The sequence below is a fragment of the Hemiscyllium ocellatum genome, chromosome 3 (genome assembly GCF_020745735.1).
Source record: "Hemiscyllium ocellatum isolate sHemOce1 chromosome 3, sHemOce1.pat.X.cur, whole genome shotgun sequence".
In the NCBI taxonomy this organism is placed as follows: Eukaryota; Metazoa; Chordata; class Chondrichthyes; order Orectolobiformes; family Hemiscylliidae; genus Hemiscyllium; species Hemiscyllium ocellatum.
Genome location: NC_083403.1, coordinates 41,501,307 through 41,520,925, shown reverse-complemented (window position 1 = coordinate 41,520,925; position 19,619 = coordinate 41,501,307). Strand labels below are relative to the sequence as shown.

Below are 19,619 nucleotides of genomic sequence, written 5' to 3'. Positions count from 1 at the left end.
AGCATCTACTACCCAATGGTTCTTTTAGGTAGTACAGACAACGGATTTAGAAGATGCTTGCAAATGCCTTGGTGAGTTGTTGCAGTGCATTTTGGAAATGGCCCTCACTATGCATCAGTGGTGGTGGGGGGGAGTGGAGTTTTAGTTTGTTTAATGAGGTGCCATATAAGCAGGTTGCTTTGTCCTAGATGGTGTCAAACTTCTTGAGCGTTGTTGGAGGTGCACTGATCAGGCAAACGGAGAATATTCCATCACAGTGAAAACTTGTGCCTTGTAGATGAAGGAAAGGCATTGGGGAGGTAAAGAGTTGAGTTATTTGTTACAGAAGTATCAGCCTCTGATGCACTCTTGTTTTCATGCTGATTAAAATCAATTTAAGTGAACTAATATGACTGTATTGATCCTGGTTCTGTCTCCATGTTGTAGGCAGAGCATTTGGTGGTCAATCAGCTTAAACGTTCCATTTTATTAATCCAATTGTGTGGGTCCTTGACCTGCATCACTATTTCACAGAAAAACAGATTTTCCATCAATTCAAATAGGATTTTTTTTTGTGTGGGAGGAAGAGAGGAGGAGCCAACATTTTTTGGAAAACTAATTCAATATAACAAATGGAAAAATAGCCAAGCTGCATTAAAAATATTCGGAATAACTGTAGGTTTGAATAAATCAAATTATGAAAAATCTTAAAAGACTTGAAAGAAATGAGATCGCATCCTTCCTGAAAGTCAGCAAGTTTTCAAACTTAAAAAAGTGTAATGTTTCAAAAAGAACGAACAAATGACGAAATGATGATGCCTACAAGAAAAACAAGGCAATTAAACATTTCCCAAAGGAGGGTGAAGTTTCAGCTGGTTTTACTCCACAGCTGAAAATTTAATCAGTACAATGAAAATGGAGTCATTAATTCTGATATGGTCATGTCTAGTATTGGTGGGCACTCATGTTTGTAAGTAACACTGTGTTTGTCATGTCATTTTTCAAAAATGCTATGTTGACTGAGAATTAACATTTAAATGAGTATCCGAGAACCTGGTCTCACCCCTTGCCAAAAATGAAATCTTGTCCTGAGAATACAAAAAGAGATGAATTACACCAGGGAATGATGTATTAAAAATAATCCCCACTGGCTTGTGAAGAGACATTTGTATAAAATAGCAATTCACCATCGGCTTAATTCTGTCAGCTGCTGGTAGGTGTTTTAGCACTAATGCAGTAAAAGGTGGGACTGATTTTAATGGCCAGGCTCCATGTAAACCTTGCTGCCTGACTTACCAGCCATTCTGGTCAATGTAAATCGTGAGATTGGCTGCTCAGCCATCGAGCTGGGGGCCCCTCCATCTAAAACCACATGAAGAAAAGCTTGTGCTTCCATAATGGGGTCTAAAAGAAATCTTCCACACTTTACTACCACCTCAAGGCAAGTTAAAACAAAAGTACAAATGTATCTGTATGCTACCTGGCTGGCATGCACTGCTTACTGTGCTTTTCAGGTAGCCTACTTAAAATTGAATATAATTGGGGCAAACATGGATGTTTTACAACTCAAAGAAACCTACTGGCTTGGGTGATTTTAAGTACTGTACTTCACTGGTTTGTGCTGTCAAGCAGCTGCATGCTCTACATTCTGATCTCCATGTCCCAGGACAAAGGTGAAGGGAAGTCAGACATAATTCCTTAATTACTATTCTGTGAGGCCTGTTGGGGAATGAACAGTAGTGCCAAGGAAAGATCGGCCAAGATCACGGAATCACAGAATTGTTACAGCACAGAAGGCTGCCAGTCAGCCCGCTGTGTCTGCACCAGCTCTCCAAATGAGCATTATGACATTATGATGTAGTGCCAATGTCCTGTACCTTGCACATTTAAATAATCACTGAATGTCCTCTTGATAGGCTGAATTGAACCTCCCTCAATCAAAGTTCCTGACCAAAACTTCTCATTGCAAGAAAAAGTATTTTCTTACATCATATTTGCGTGTGGCAAATTCAGTTTAAATCTGGACCCTAGCAAACCTGATACTTTTAAAAGCCAGAACAGTTTCTCACTGTCTACTCCTTCCACACCACTCATAATTTTGAAAGCTTATTTGGAAAACACCCTCAGTCTCTTCCATCCATTAACTGAAGTTTCTCATCCCTGAAATTATTCTTGTGAATCTCTTCAGCCTCTCTGTAATGCACTGACATCCTTCCTCGATCACCCAAAACTGCACACAATACTCCAGCTGAGTCATGGAGCTAAACAATATGGAAACTGGCCCTTCAGTCCAACTTGTCCACACACACCAGATAAGTCCCATTTGCTAGCATTTGGCTCATATCCGCCTAAATCCTTCCTATTCATGTAACCATCCAAATGCTTTCTAAACGTTGTAATCGTAGCTGTCTTCACCACCTCCTCCAGCAGTTCAGCCCATATACGCACTGGAAAAGTGTGGAAAAGTTGCCCAGTTCAGCATTATCTCCTTACTCCAGTACTCTATGCTGTCATTAACAAAGTTTGGATATTGTATGCTTTATTAAACGGTCACTCCTGTCCTGCCACCTTCACTGTTCCTTCCTTTTTATCAATTCCTGCAACTGCTGGATGAATAATTGAAAGGGAGGAATTATCAAATATAATTACCAAATTTCTTGTGGCATTGCTCATAGCAAAATGGTAGAATATCGTTTCATAATAATAGGGGTGTTTACTGTCAATGTGGTATGGGAGGGAATGTTGAAAATAAATTACAAATGAGGATCCTTCTTCTTGACATAGCCATGCTTAAAAACTGGAGAGGCCTGTCTTTATTCATGCTACTTTATTCTAAACATGGAGGAAGCAAGTACCACAGCAGAAACGAGCCCTAAGAGTCAGGCTGAGGCGGGAAAATTCAGAACAGCAAGTGCTGAGGCAGGGTCAATATATATTTGACAAGAAAACAACTGGTGCAGAAGAAAACAGCGAAAATCCCTCGTGCGAACAGGGAAAACCTGGATTAGGATCGACCTGTATCCTAACACAAATGTATTCCTATACTGTAGGTGCTTACATATGGAGTTTGCAATCAATCCTTTATATCAGCAACTTCAATTGTAAATATTGAAAATCATGCCATTGGAAGTTGGACAGCAAAGTCATTACCATATGAAGTATTTAATATTCAGATTTAACAGATTAATAGTTAGAGTTATAATTGGTGTTAGCTTTGATTGAGGTCAACAATTGGTTATTGAATATTGTTCTATTAATGTTTTCCTAGATACAAATTTATATTATGTTTATTTCATCCAGACATTTGTTTCAATTTACTATGACAACCCAGCTGGAATGGAACAGGCTTTCCAGTTCTGTATATTCCAATGTAATTCAGAACATTCAGCTTTTAGCACAATAAGTAAATATTTCACAAAAGGTGAAAAGAGTGTTACCACCTCTATAATACTCAAGGCCAAATTGGCTGTTCTCTTAATTCCACAAACAACTCAAAGCCCTTCAAAGACATCCATGTGTATGTCAGTAGGAGAGAGATGGGTACCTGCTGGCACTCAGAAATGACCCTGCAGTCTTCAACCCTGATTATGGACCCCATGATGTTTCAAGGCATCAGGTCATACATGGTTAAGATAATTTCCTGCTCAATACCTTCCTCCCTTACCTGATAAGTCAATATACCTCCAAGTTGAACAACACTTGAAAGCAGCACTTAAGAATAACAAGGTCACAGGATGTACTCTGGATGATGCACTTCAATATCCACCGCAAAGTGTGCTTTATAGAATCACTACTGACAGTGCTGGCCACGGCAAAGAACGTATCTATCACACAAGTGAGACAACTAACAAAAAGGAAAAGCAGACTTGAACTCACCAATGTTCTCTCTGATCTAACTACAGATGCAGCTGTCCATGACAATCCTGATGGGTGTGGTCACCACAAAATCCTTGTGGAGACAACAGAAATAATAGTATAGTGGCAATGTCACTGGATTAGAAATCCAGAGGTTCATGCTTCCAGGATGTGGGTTCAAATCCCAACCAAAGCAGCTAGTGGAATTTAAACATTGTGGGTGAATGGTGTGATGGGTTGGCTGTCCGACTTCAATGTTAATTAGAAGATAGCAGGTTCAAGTTCTAATTTGATTGTTTATGGGAGGCACTATGGCTCAGTGGTTAGCATTGCTGCCTCACAGTGCCAGTGACCTGGGTTCAATTTCAGTCTTGGGAGATTGTCTATGTGAAGTATGCATGTTCTCCCTGTGTTTGTGTAAGTTTCCATTGGGTGCTCTGGTTGCCTTCCACATTCCAATGATGTGAAAATTAGGTGAATTGACCATGTTAAATTGTCCGTAGTGACCAGGGATGTGCAGGCTAGGTGAACTGGTCATGGTATTGGGATAGGGTAGGAGGCTGGGGCTGATTCTGGGTGGAATGCTCTTCACAGGATTGCTGTGGATTCAATGGGCTGAATGACCTCTTTCTGCACTGTTGGGATTCGAGAACAAAATCCCATGTTCAATATAGAGGACACTCTCCAGAATGTTGTGCAGCATTACCAGAGGTGATAGTTTCAGACTTAAGAACTTTTTTTCCCAGAGGGTTGTAAGTCTTTGGAACTCCTTGCCACAAAGAGCTGTGAGGGCAGTGTCCATGTTTATAGTTAAGGCAGACCAATCAGGAGATGAAGAATTATGGATTAAGGGCAGGAAAGTGAATACGAGGAGGCCCCAATCAGCTAAGACCCTAATGATGGAATGCATCCTAGTATGCTGAAAGAAATGGTGGAAGTTATAGTGATAATTTACCAAAATTCACTGGACTCCGGGTAGGTCCCAGGAGACTGGAAGACAGCGAATATCATGGCACCATGATATCATGAGTATCATGAGAAAGAGTGTAGGCAAAAGGCAGGTAATTATAGGCCAGTTAGTTTAACATCTGTCATCGGGCAAATGCTGGAGGCTAGCACTAAAGAAGAAATAGTGAGACATCTGCTTGGAAAGGATTCCATTGGGCAGACTTAGCATTGATTCGGGAAGGGAAGGTTGTGTTTGACGGACTTACTGGAGGGGAGCAGGTGGAAGTTGTATACTTGGATTTCCAGAAGGCATTTGATAAGGTGCCACATAAAAGACTCATCTATAAGATAAGAATGCACGGAGTTGCAGGGTATGTACTAGCACGGATAGAGGACTGGTTAACCAGCTGAAAGCAGAGAGTTGGGATAAATGGGTGTTGCTCCAGTTGGAGATCTGTGATGAGCAGGGTGCCACAAGGGGTCGGTGTTGGGCCGCAACTATTCATGATACATATAAATGGTTTGGAGTAGGAGACCAAATGTAAGATATCGAAGTTTGCTGATGACACTAAATTGAGTGGAAAGGCAAACATGCGGAAGATGTGAAGGGTGTGCAGAGAGATTTACATGGGTTAAGTGAGAGGGCAAGGGTCTGGCAGCTGCAGTACAATTTTGGTAAATGTGAGGTTATCCACTTTTGAAGTAAAAATATTTGGTCAGAGTATTACTTAAATAGTGAGAAATTGAAGGATGCTGTTGCGCAGAGGGACTATGGAGTGCTTGTACATGAATTGCTAAAAGTTGATTTGCAGGTGCAACAGGTAATTAGGAAGGCAAACAGAATATTGGCTTTCATTGTTAGAGGGATTGAATTTAAGAGCAGGGAGGTTCTGCTGCAATTGTACAAGGTTGAGAGTGTGGTGCTGCAAAAGCACAGCAGGCCAGGCAGCATCTGAGGAGCAGGAGAATTGACGTTTCGGGTATGAGCCCTTCATCAGGAATGAGGCTTGTGGGCCAGGTAGCTGAGAGATAAATGGGAAGAAAGTGGGGTTGGGTAGCTAAGAATGTAATAAGTAGATGAAGGTAAGGGAGAAGGTGATAGGTTGGAGAAGAGAGTGGAGTAGATACATGGGAAAGGTCATGGACAGGTCAGGAGGGCAGTGCCATGTTGGGGGCTTGCGATTGGGATAATGTGGGGGGAGGGGAAATGAAAAAAACTGTTGAAATCCACATTGATCCTGTGTGGTTGCAGGCTCCCAAGCTGGAATATGAGGCATTCTTCCTCCAGGCGTTGGGTGGTAAGGGTTTGGCAATGGAGGAGGCCCAGGACCTGCATGTCCTTAACGGGGTGGGCAGGGGAGTTGAAGTGTACAGCAATGGGTGGTGGGGTTGGTTGGTGCTGAGAGGATGGGTAGATCAGCTATGATCTTAATGAATAGCAGAGCAGGCTCAAATGGCCTACTCCTGCTTCTATTACTATGAAACTATGAATGGTAGAACAGAGTTGAGGGGCCAAATGGCTTTCTCCTGTTCCCATTTTTTTTACAGCCTTATTGCTACAATGCTAAACAGAATAAACATAGGTCAGAATCCCACAGTCCAGAGATATGCAGATTATGTAGATTAACCATGCTAAATTGCCCATAGTATGCAGGGATGTGCAGACTACGTGGATTAGCCATGGAAAATGCAGGGTTTTGGGATAGGGTGAGGGCAAATGGTGTTCGAAGGAATGGTTTGGACCCGACGGGCCAAATGGCCTGCTTCAGTACTGTAGGGATGCTATGAATTCTCAGCTCAAAACTGGACATCCATAAGACTATGTGGGCTGTCAGCAGGGGCACAATTGTACAATGCTCATATTTGCATTTATACAGGGTGAATGGAATTATTTCATTGGTTTTAAAGGACTTTAGTCCAACTGTTACATTACTGTAGGTAACATGGCAGCCAATGTGCACAAACTCCTACAAATAGAAATGTTTATGAAAGGTTTCAGGAGGGACGTCTGGTATCCTCCCACTTTTAGAGCATACTGTCAGCAAGGGAAACTTTAATCCTCATACTCCATTGATTCCATAGAAGTTTTGATGGGGTGCTGGGGAGTCATGCTACCGTCAAATTCTGCGAACCCTTGGTTTTGGGCATGGCAGCTGATTAGTGTATTAATCTCAACTGAATATCTTTATTGCAGCCTGATTTTTGTTTTCAGTAATTTTTTTTGCACTCTAGTTTCTCTCTTCTTCTACAAAATTATAGTTCTTTGCTAAGCTAAGATGCAGACAACATTAGCCATCCACTGGGACTTGGCATAAGGAGCTATTTGAAATCAATCTTAAACACAATCCTGGAGACTATTCAGCAAGTGACTTCAGACAATGAGTAAAAGCATCAGCTGACCACTTTCCTCCTGAACCCGGAGCCCTGAGGCACATTTGAACACTGATACTTGAGGAAAGATCAGTTAGCTTGGCAGCTGACTGATAAATTGTCTTTCTTGTTTTATTTATGACTTGGAGATACTGTTAGGATAAAGTTATTTGTCATAGGCATTTTGGACTATAATGGCTGGAATCTTTGATATTCGTGGAAGTGATTTTTGGGCCAACAGCTAGAAGGCATTGAAATGTTGTTAAATTGTTGCAACTATTTTGAAAAATAGTTTTTACAATATAGGCAGTTCTGCTATAACATGATAGTTCATTCTCGTGTAATCCTGTGTTATAAGAAAATCGTGTAATAGTAGCAACATTTAAACTAATGAGGCCAGAATCTCGTCATAATCAAATTTTAAAATTCACACTTTGGAGGCAGTGTCCCCAATTCGTCAATCATGTTATAGTGAAGGCGTGTTAACAAAACGCACATTATAACAGAACAATTATTCTGTACTGCTTAACGACAATTGATTCAATGATATTCATGATATGGAGCACAACGTCCATGCTGCCAAAAATACTTTAAACTTTCTCTCACGTAGTAGAAATTTGCAAAGGTAGAGTTGTTAGAGTCCCAAAGAACTATGGGGCTGCTCTCTTAGCAAGAGACAACTCATGGCAAGTTTAACCTAAAGGTCCTCAGGCAAGTTTGAGAAGGCATGGTCTTCATGGTAACTTCAGGACCTGGAGATTTATCCACCTTTATGCATTTTATTCAGCATCTCCTCTTCTGTAATATGGATATTTTTCAAGATGTCACCATCTATTTCCCCACATTCCTTATCTTCCATGTCCTTCTCCACAGTAAAATACAAAGGAACCTCGATTATCCGAATGAGATGGGTGAGCACTGTTTCGTTTGGATAATTGATTATTCGGTTAATTGTGAAATGTGATTTCCTCTGGGGTTCAGAGTTTTCTGTGGAGTCTGCTCCCCATTCAGGAGACTAGGCAGCAGCACCCTGCGCACGAGACTCCGCGCCCCCCAACCGCCCCACCCGGCCCCGCATACCCCCAACCCTGTCCGTCTCCCACACCCGCCCCCAAGCCTGTCTGCTCCCACCGTGCCTGCTCCCCCAACCCCGTACCCCCATCCATCCGCACCCACTGTCCAACCCCTGTCCGTACCCCCGCACCCCCATCCGACCTGATACACACACAACTTTTTGACAGGTTCCACCTTTGCCCTGTACAGGACAATATTAGAGTGATTATCTGGGAAAGGGGGGTTTAAGAGTACACCCCTGTGTAGAACTCCAGTGAATGTGTGGAGGGAGGGTGGGAGGTCAGTCATTTAGAGTCGATGCCTGGACTGTCCAGGACTGTGCTCGGTAGCATTTCAGTGAGCCAAGTTCGTTTTTAATCATTGTACCTGTAAACAAAAGACGCCATCAGGGTTGAAACAGCTCTTTGACGTAACATTTCTATTGGGACCTTGAGATCCCCTTCAGATAATCTGATATTTGGATAATTGATATTCTGACAATTGAAGTTTCTCTGTACTCATTTAGTATCTCCCCATCTCCTGTGGTTCCACACATAGGCTGCCTTGCTGGTCTTTGAGGGGCCTGATTCGCTCCCTAGTTACCCTTTTGTCCTTAATGTATTTGTAAACATCCTTTAGATTCTCCTTAACCTTATTTGCCAAAGCTACCTCATGTCTCCTTTTTGCCCTCCTGAATTCCCTCTTAAATATACTCCTACTGCCTTTATACCCTTAGAAAGATTCACTTGATCTCTGCTGTCTGTACCTGACATATGCTTCCTTCTTCTTCTTCTTGACCAAAACCTCAATTTCTCTAGTCATTCAGCTTTCCCTACACCTACCAGCCTTGCCTTTCACCCCAGCAGGAACATACTGTCTCTGGACTCTCGTTAAACCATTCTTAAGGCTTCCCTTTTTCCAGTCATCCCTTTTCCTGCCAATCAACTTTTGAAAGTTCTTGACTAATACTGTCAAAATTGGCCTTCCTCCAATTTAGAACTTTAACTTTTATATCTGGTCTATCCTTTTCCATCATTATTTTAAAACTAGAATTATGGTTGCTGGCCCCAAAGTGCTCCCCCACTGACACCTTTATAGAGTAATAATAACTCTTATGTACACCATTAACCAGAAGGGCAATGAATAAAAGTAAAACATTTTTTCTAGCACAAGCTTAATGTAGCAGGAATCAGCAGACCATTGAGTGATTAAACTATTGTGATGACATCAATCATGAAGGAGACTACAAATCACAAAAAAATGTGAAATTTGAAACATGTTGGTCTTGAGTTCAATTAATTTTCCATCATTCTGCATTTTACACAGAGACATATTCTTGACCTCTGGCACATTACAAAAATAATGTGAAATGATCAAATGCCAGCTGATTCATATTTTCCTTATTACAAATCTGAACTGTAGCCAACATAGAAATAAGGAGATAAGTACATCTGAAACTTTTTGAATCATTAATAAAATGAATATAACCTCCAAGTATTGTAAATTACTTACTTTTTGGGCTGCTCTTGTTATCTCAGCTTTCCTGCAGACGTTGGGGTAGAATATCAAATGTATTAGAGACAGGGGAGAAAAGATGCTTTAAGGATGAGGAAGTGAAGAGATTTGAAAGAGGTATTCAAAATCACAAGTCTTTGAAGTGTGTGGGCTAATTTAGGCTACAAACTGAACAGACTTGCTCTGGTTGGTTATATTATGGAGATAGACATGTCATACCCCTCTACAATTTTGATGGAGTCAGACCAGCTTTTAAAAGACTCGTGATTCACAGCACCACAGAAGCATCATAAACCATTGTTTGCATATGAGAAGCATTTGAAAGGCAACTTTAAAAAATATCCTCCTTCTTGTAAATGCATGCTTCTCAACCCACACTAATTCTTCCATGTCAATGTTTGCCCTCCAACCCATCCCCAACAGTCCATCATTGACATCATAGCAGGCTATAGCTCTGCACCAACATCCCATGGTATCTCATGCCTCACAATGGCACTTACATGCCAACTGCAGCAACATTAGGATGTCTAAAGAAAAGCTTTATAAATGTAATTCATTCATTTCTTTCCAGTTTCTTCAAATCAAAACTCATTTTTACAAATCAATAAATGCATAAAGGATCCAGGCACTTTGAAGAATCAACAGCAGAAACTGCAAACATTAGAAACTTCTTAACCATAAAGATTATGAAATTGACAGCAGAAACCAGAAAACCAGAAGCTTACCAAGGTGCCTTCAACACCACTTTTCAAATCAGCAACCTTTACCTTCTAGAGGACAAGGATAGTAGCCATATGGGAATGTCACCAAAACAGAAAGTTCCTCCCCAAGTCACACATCACTCTGAGTTAGAACTTTATTAGTAATACTTCACTGTTGATGGGTTAAGATCCTTAAATCCATAAAAGCAGTATGAGTGTACCTACTCCTCATCAATCGCAACAGTTTAAGGCAATGTCTCACCACCACCTTCTCAAGGAAAAAGAAATATAGGTAAAAGATTCTAGTTGAATCAGAAACATCAAAATCCCAAAAATAAATAAAAAACATAGTCATCCAAGCAGCTTTCAGATGTTTCATCAGACTAATGAATTTCTGAGCTTGCAGACAAGTTCCATATGTCTGTTTTCCTTGGATGGGACTGCACTCATCTGCTCCTCATGCCCTTGTTTACATCAAATCTCATTCACCCATCAAACCTATCCTTGATGACCTATGTTAGCTCTTGGTATGGCAAAACAAAATTTTAAATTCTTCTGCTTGTTTACAAAACCCTCCATGGTCTGACCAGTCCCCATCCCTGTAATCTTTTCAAGCTTTGCAGCCATCTAAAATCAATGCATTCATCTAATTCTCACTGCTTGTGAGTCCCTAATTTTAATCACTTCACCACTTGTGTCATTATCTTCAGTTGCTTGGGCACTATCCTCTTAAATTCCCTCACTAAACCTTCCAACCTCTCATTTTCCTTTAAGGCACGCTCTGAAATCTTATTTCCCAATTTTTTTGGTCACTTATCCTAATATTGCCATGAGTAGCTTAATATCAAATTTTATTCAGTAGCTTTCTATAAAGTGCCTAAGTTAGGAACACTAACAAAATAAAAGCTGTTGTTGCAGTCATTTCTTAGCCTAAAATTTTGAGCTGCAGGTCATTTTCATAGCAGCTAATAGAGCTGTGTTTTGTGACAAAACTGTGGCTTTAAGAGGTGCATTTTGTCTTTTTTATTGTGAAGAAATGTTAAGACAGAGGTGTCAAGCAGTTTGTTCCAGTTCCAGTAAAGTAAACAGAAATGAAAACAGAAATTGCTACAAAAGCTCAGCAGGTCTGGGAGCATGTGTGAAGAGAAATCAGAGTTAACATTTTGGGTGCAGTGACCCTTCCTTAGCTTGTAAACAGCTTGCAAGACCTCAGGTTTTTTTTAAAGTTGGAACAATAGAAGCAGACTGAATGGATAGGGTCAAGTTCTCACAGAACCAAGATTTTCTTTTAGGTTTAACATTCAGTAGCAGTTGCTGGGGTCTTGCTTACTCCTCTCTCTGTTACAGCTAAAAGCTGGGGTTCTCTTCCTGCTGGTAGAATTGCATGTGAGATTATTGAATTTATTGAATTTGCCTTTGCCAATGGTATGTTTCTGGGATGTTACTGTATTGGAACAGTTAATCAGTAGTAGTTAATATATATATTACTTTGTTAAGCATTTTGAAAGAGTTACAGTTAAGCCAAAAATTTTGTTTGTATTTTAACTATAGTGTATTAATAAAGTGTGATTTGTTTCAAGTCTGGTCCTCACCTCCATCCCACTAATCTCTGGATAAAGTACATTATCCTCTGCCATTTCCACCAACTACAATCAGACCCCACCACGAGAGATATATTTCCTTCCCACCTCCATCGGCACTCTGCAGAAACGATTCCCTCCGCGACACCCTCGTTAGGTCCACATCCACCACCAACCCACCTTCCACTCCTGGCACCTTCCCTTGCCGCCGCAAGAGGTATAAAACCTGCACCCACACTTCCTCCTCACCTCCACCCAAGGCCCAAAATGATCCTTCCACATCTGGCAGAGATTTTCCTGCACAACCAAACACTTCATCCACTATGTCTGTTGCTCTCGATGTGGTCTCCTCTACATTGGGGAGACAGGACAACAACTCACGGAACATTTCAGGGAACATCTCTGGGATACACGCAGCAAACAACCCCACTGCCACTTCAACTCCTCCTCCCACTTTGCCAATTTCATGCAAGTCCTAGGCCTCCTCCACTGCCAAGACCAAACCACTTGATGCTTTGGTGCCCGACAACCATACGGCACCAACGTTGACTTTACCAGTTTTCTCATCTCCCCTCCCGCATCTCATCCCAGATCAAACTCTTCAACTCAGCACCACTCTCTTCAACTGTCCTACAAGTCTATCTTCCTTCCCATCTATTCACTCCACCCTTTCCTCCAATCTATCACTATCAACCCCCTCCCACCTGCATCTACCTATCGCCTTCTAAGTACCTTGCCCCCATCCCCACAATTCTATTTATATCTCAGCCCCCTACCGCCACCAGCCCCCCAATTCCTGATGAAAGGGTTATGCCCAAAGCATTGACGCTCCTGCTCCTCGGATGCTACCTGATCTGCTGTGCTTTTCCAGCATCACACTTTTCAACTGTAACAGTTTACATAAAAGCTAAAGGAAAAACAGATTTAAAACGAAAGGATGCTATTTCAGGTAATAATTTCATGCTAGATTCATGCTGGTAGTCAAAGAGGCTGCTATAGCAACAAAGAAAGTTGGCATGAAATCAGGGTAAAACTATAGAGAAGATTATACTTAACATTTACCCTCTAATGACAAATTATAGCTTGCATACACCATCTTATTGCTGTCTTACCATGGCTGTTACTATTGCTCTTATTACATGTTTATGAATATATGTCTGAATCTTGTGCTCAACTAGATGATCTGGCTGGGTCAATAAACATTGCTCTTCCTTAGCAAGTGATAGCATCATGCACTTCTGCTTTTTTTTATAAGCTCAAATTTACCAATATCCGAATACCATTGTTCCTCTGTACTGGCAGTAAGTATCATGTATCCTGAACGAGTTTGCCAAAGCAGTTACATGAATGTCAAACTATGCTGTGCTGTTGATCTGTGGTCATGAAAACAGAAAATCAAGCCAAAGATTGTTCAAATTAGATTATTTAACAACCAAAGACTAAGATTCCTTCTCTCTGATTAAATCTTCTGGCAAAGGTGAAAAATCAGTATTACCCTTGAAGCTGGTACAAAACTGAGAACTCTCTTGTCTTCAATAAAAAATAATAACAACTATATTCAGACATTAGGCGTTGCGACCATGGAAATTGTCAAAGTGTTTTTGTTTTGATATAAATACTTGAAGATAAGCACTTATATTTTAATACCAAGCTATGCTAAATGTTTTGTTTTCATAAGTATAGTATTTGTTTACTAGGATACAGTCCTAAGTCACATGATAAATATGAGAATGTATACTGTGATTTCCTTGTATCATTGAGAACAATGAAAAATATTCATGATTTCTAATCAAACTTAAATTTTCATTTAAATGAAGTAATTTTAATGATTTTTTTAAAGGCGCATTTCTGTTTTGGGCAAAAATCTGCATGACAACTTTAAATGGAAAGAATCTGACAAAAAGGTAATAATCACAAAGGGCTATAAGATTACTTACAGAGTGGAAACAGTCCCTTCGGCCCAACAAGTCCACACCGACCCGCAACCCACCCATACCCCTAATACTACAGGCAATTTAGCATGGCCAATTCGCACATCTTTGGACTGTGGGAGGAAACCGGAGCACCTGGAGGAAACCTACGCAGACACAGGGAAAATGTGCAAACTCCACACAGTCAGTCACCCAAGTCGGGAATTGAACCCGGGTCTCTGGCGCTGTGAGGCAGCAGTGCTAGCCACTGTGCCACCGGGCCGCCCACCTAAGAAGGGTGATACCATTTTAAAAGAAGTTTCACTATGGCATCCCAACTGCATCCATTTCCTTCTCCAGAATAGTAACATCACACTAGGTACAAAAAAGTTGGAGGAGATTGTAGAAACAATTAACCAACAGGATAGGCCACCTCCACTTATTAAGCGCATATTAATTTGCAACCATTTAAGTTCACCCTAAAATGACAGTATAGATTTTTGTTTTAATCAAACTATTTTGACAAGTTCTCACACATCTCTAGAGTAGGTATGACGTGAATCCAAACTCTCTGGCACAGAGGTAAGGACATTTGACTTCAACACTTCCAATGTTTGGAAAGGCATTTCATAACAGAGATTATCCTTACACTTGTGACACATCCACCATGCAGTTAAAGATAATTGATTCAAATGAAAAATAAATTATCCAGTAGACAAAGACAGTAATTTAGAAAGAAAAAGAATTGCTCTTTCATGCTACTTCTCATGATTACTGGATGTCTCAAAGCCCTTTACTGCCATTGAATTACTTACCGCATCGCCACTATTGTAATATAGGTAATACGGTGGCCAATTTACATCAACCCCAAGAAAACAGATGGGGCTCCATTTAATAACTCATCCAAAAGGCTGCTTCTAAATTACATCATATTTCACTGGACTATCAGGTTTTATTTTTGTGCTAAACCATAGGGGTGGAACTTTGTACTTGGAACCTTAAAACCAAAGCAAGAGTGCTATTTTTCCTGAATAGTTAAACTCTGCATGCATCATCCACACAAATTAACATCCTAGAAACATATCGGACAAGCACCTCAAGGTTATAAATAAGAATACTGCAGCTACGTACTTTAATTCTCTATTATGAAATTATAAATTGGTTCAGTAGCATCCTACCTTGGAGAACCAACACTTTTGATTTGATTTGGTTTGGCTGTGCATTCTATTCAGGCAAATAATACCTTCCATTAGTACATCAGGATGATATAGCAGAATACAGAGTACAGTGTTACTGCTACAGAGAAGGTGCAAAGGAAGATCAACTCTAAAATATGAGAGGTCCATTTACAAGTCTGAAAACAGCGGGGAAGGAGTGGAGAGATACATGTTAAGTCCCACGCCCTATTAGAAGGTATCAGTGGAGAAGCTATCCCTCGCTTACTTGGCAAGTAAGAATTAAGTGCAGCCCCCGATTTGTGCCTCCTCAGACCTAGCAAACGGTGGCATTAAGAACGGGGTGAGGGCAAGGAGAGTACTCGTTATATCAGCACATCCTAAAGAAATAATGCAATTATTCAGATCTGAGGAAATCCATCTACCGGGAACACACTCCTTGAATCGAACCTTTCCGCTCACTTTAGATTATGACACCGATGACAATGCATTTCCAAAGTTTTGTTGCGTATGAAAAACACATCTGAACTCCCTTTGTATCTGTGACAGCAGCAAAGAAAAATTCTAAATCCACAAATCTGCAATGGTCATGATGAGAAGTAGGTCAAACATGTTATATACTGCATCATACACATTGTACTTACAGCTGGACGATAGCAATACAAGATAACGTTAAAAAGCGCTATTTTGTTTGAGGTCTGAATCCCAGTTGCACTAAAATATAATGCGTCAATAGTTCTTTATAAAAGGTCTATAAATAAATTGTATTTATTCTAGTTGCTGAAGTGAAGTCCAGCTGCAAAGCAAACATTACCCTAACCTCCAAATCAATAACCTTCTCGTGCGGCGACAACATTCCCACTTACCGCAACAGAGGCAGAAGAGGAGGCGATGAACACACGAATGACCATTTTTTCCAACGCAAGGGAGAGAGAGAACTGCGGATTAAGTGAGCAAACAAATCTGCTTGAAACCTAACCGACAGTGCTACCCAGTTGCTGCCTACGAATGCATGACACAGAGATGCCAGGTAGTAAATAAATAGGTGCACGCTTCCCGATCTCATTCCCGATCGCAGCCTGCCTATGATTTGTAAGCGTTCTGCCCATTAACTGATGCTGCAATCGCGGCTCGCTCAGCGCGGGATTCTGGGTAATGTAGTCGTTGCCCTTCGCTACCCTCTGGGAGCGGTGGGACGGACAGACTACATCTCCCGGCGGGCAGCGCGGCACTGACTGCTCTTGCCTCCAGTACCTAAATTGGCCAGGAGGGGTGACTCTGCATCTGACATTGACCAATCTCCCTGAGGAGTTAGCCCCATTCATTCATATTTTTTTGAAGACGCGCGGCGGCTAAGAGCCACCTGTTGTCAAGAGTGGTGCATTTCAGCTGTCCTTCCAAACTTGTATGAAATCCGAATGACAAAGGAGCATTTTGGAGATGCTGCAAATCTAAAGGTTCAGAGCAAAGTCTTGAAAGGTCTTGCCTCAACCTTGATGGATGTGGAAGGCTCCTTTAAGGGCCTTGGATAGAGGTGAGGGAGTAGATGTGGGCACAGGTTTTACAGTTCCTGCAGTGGCAAGGGAAAGTGCCAGGACGGGAGGGTGTGTTGTAGGGGGACGTGGACCTGACCAGGTAGTCATGGAGGGAACGGCCTTTGCAGAAGGCGGAAAGGGGTGGGGAGGGAAATTCCCAATTCCTCTGCCTCTGCTGTATCTGCTCCCAGGAGGACCAGTTCCACCATAGAACATACCAGATGGCCTCCTTCTTCAGAGACCGCAACTTCCCTTCCCACATGGTTAAAGATGCCCTCCAACGCATCTCATCCACATCCCGCACCTCCGCCCTCAGACCCCACCCCCCCAACCGTAACAAGGACAGAATGCCCCTGGTGCTCTCACCTTCCACCCTACAAACCTTCACGTAAACTAAATCATCTGCCGACATTTCCGCCACCTCCAAAAAGACCCCACCACCAGGGACCAGGGATATATTTCCCTCCCCACCCCTTTCCGCCTTCTGCAAAGACCGTTCCCTCCGTGACTACCTGGTCAGGTCCACGCCCCCCCTACAACCCACCCTCCCATCCTGGCACTTTCCCCTGCCACTGCAGGAACTGTAAAACCTGTGCCCACACCTCCTCCCTCACCTCTATCCAAGACCATAAAGGAGCCTTGCTCATCCATCAAAGTTTTACTTGCACATCCACCAATATCATTTATTGTATCCGTTGCTCCCGATACGATCTCCTCTATATTGGGGAGACTGGGCACCTCCTAGCAGAGGGCTTTAGGGAACATCTCCGGGACACCCGCACCAATCAACCACATCGCCCCGTGGCACAACATTTCAATTCCCCCTCCCACTCTGCCGAGGACATGGAGGTCCTGGGCCTCCTTCACCGCCACTCCCTCACCACCAGCCGCCTGGAGGAAGAACGCCTCATCTTCCGCCTCGTAACACTTCAACCCCAGGGCATCAATGTGGACTTCAACAGTTTCCTCATTTCCTCTTCCCCCACCTCATCCTAGTTCCTAACTTCCAGCTCAGCACTCTCCCCATGACTTGTCCGTACTTGCCCTACCTGCCTGTCTCCTTTTCCACCTATCCACTCCACCCTCTCCTCCATGACCTATCACTGTCATCCCCTCCCCCATTCACCCATTGTGCTACTTTCTCTCCACCCCCACCCTCCTCTAGCTTATCTCTCCACGCTTCAAGCTCACTGCCTTTATTTCTGATGAAGGGCTTTTGCTGCACTTTGGATGCTGCCTGAACTGCTGTGCTCTTCCAGCACCACTGATCCAGAATCTGGTTTCCAGCTTCTGCAGTCATTGTTTTTACCACCTTGCTGCCTCAACCTGCTGAGTATTTCCAACTGTATTGCCTTGAACCATTGGAGAGCATCTTGAAAATCCTAAAGGTGGTTCAGAAAGTGAAAATTACAGAAGGCTTCCCAGCTCAGCCTTGCTGTTATGATTTAGTATGGTTGTAATGTTGCTTCTTAGGTGATGATATTGAAGTTTGATCAAGTATATTCTACTAACAAAAGTAGGACAATTCTAATGCAACCAATTTTTTTTTCTGTTCTGCTGATAGCTTTTACACCAATAATGGAAAATGAGTGACTACACTGACACAAATGTGATTTTTGACTTACTAAAGCATCAAAGAGCTATGACAATGGTAGTCAGAGGGGAAGGTGGACATAAAGGAAGATGGTTGTATGTGTTGAACAGCAGCCATCAGTGTCTTAGGATATCACAGCAAGAATTATAATGGAAATAGTCACAGCTAATGGTTCTTCATTTTTTAAAAAAAATCAACATTGTGATATCAGTACCACTGACAAGGCCAACTTTGATGTTCATCCCTAATTGGATAATGAAGAGTCAACCACATTGCTATGAGTTGAATGCCATATGTAGACCAGGTGAAGATACCAGATTGCCTTCCAAAAGAGCATGAGTGAACCAGAAACAATTAATGACAGATGTCATGGTCACTGTCACTGAGGCTAGCTTCCTATTTCATAATTACAGTAATTGAATTTAAATTCTACCAGTTGTCTGTTGGGTCTTGAACCCTTAGATAAAGAAGGAGCACAATGTGGTTAAATGTAAAGTTACACACTTTGATGTGAAAAACAGAAAGCAAAATTATTATTTAACTGGTGATATATTGGAAAGTATGGATGTACAAAGGGATCTGGGTGTCCTTATACACTAGTTAATGCAAATAGACATACTAGTGCAGCAAGCAAACAAATCGTATACTGGCCTTCACTGCAAGAGCATTTGGAGTTCGGAAGTAGGGATTTCTTGCTGAAGTTATACAGAGCCTTGAAGAGAATGCACCTACAGTATAGTGTATACTTTTCATTTCCCTCCCTAAAAAAAGGTATACATCATTGAAGGAGTGCAGTAGATGCTCACTAGGCTGCTAGCGAGTTTGGCAGGACTGTCCTATGAGGAGAGTTGAGTTTCAATTGTCATATACTGTATTCACTGGAGCTTAGAAGGATGTGAGGCAAGATTGAAATGTTGAAACTTCTAACAGGACTGTTAGGGTGATAAAATGGCTCAGCAGTTAGCACTGCTGCCTCACAACTCAGTGTCCCAGGTTCGATTCCAGGCTTGGGTGACAGTCTGTGTGGAGTTTGCACATTCTCCCTGTCTCTGTGTGGGTTTCCTCTGGATGCTCCGGTTTCCTCCCATAGTCCTCAGGTGAATTGGCCATGCTAATTTGCCCATAGTGTTAGGTGCATTCGTCAGAGGGGAATGGGTCTGGGTGGGTTACTCTTCGGAGGGTCGATGTGGACTGGTTGGGCCAAAGGGCCTGTTTCCACACTGTTGGGAATCTAATCTAAATGCAAGAAAGATGTATTCTCTGGTTGAAGAGTCTAGAAACAGGGGATACAGTCTTAAGATACAGATAGAACTATTTATGACTGAAATGTGTAAAAATTTCTTTATTCAACGAGTAGTTAACCTATGAAATTCTCTACCACAGAAGTTTGTGTAGGGCAGGTCA

The 19,619-nt window shown here is 41.9% G+C and overlaps 1 protein-coding gene across 1 annotated transcript in view; it reads right to left on the bottom strand.

The window, feature by feature from the left end:
- Positions 1 to 16,198, bottom strand: part of sh3bgrl2 (SH3 domain binding glutamate-rich protein like 2) — a 94,286-nt gene extending 78,088 nt beyond the window's left edge. Inside the window, exon 1 of the mRNA XM_060849687.1 lies at positions 15,953 to 16,198. Coding sequence (XP_060705670.1) covers positions 15,953 to 15,997 — 45 coding nt within the window. The 5' untranslated portion in view covers positions 15,998 to 16,198. The remainder of the gene's footprint in view (positions 1 to 15,952) is intronic.
- Between the last annotated feature and the right edge of the window lie 3,421 nt (positions 16,199 to 19,619).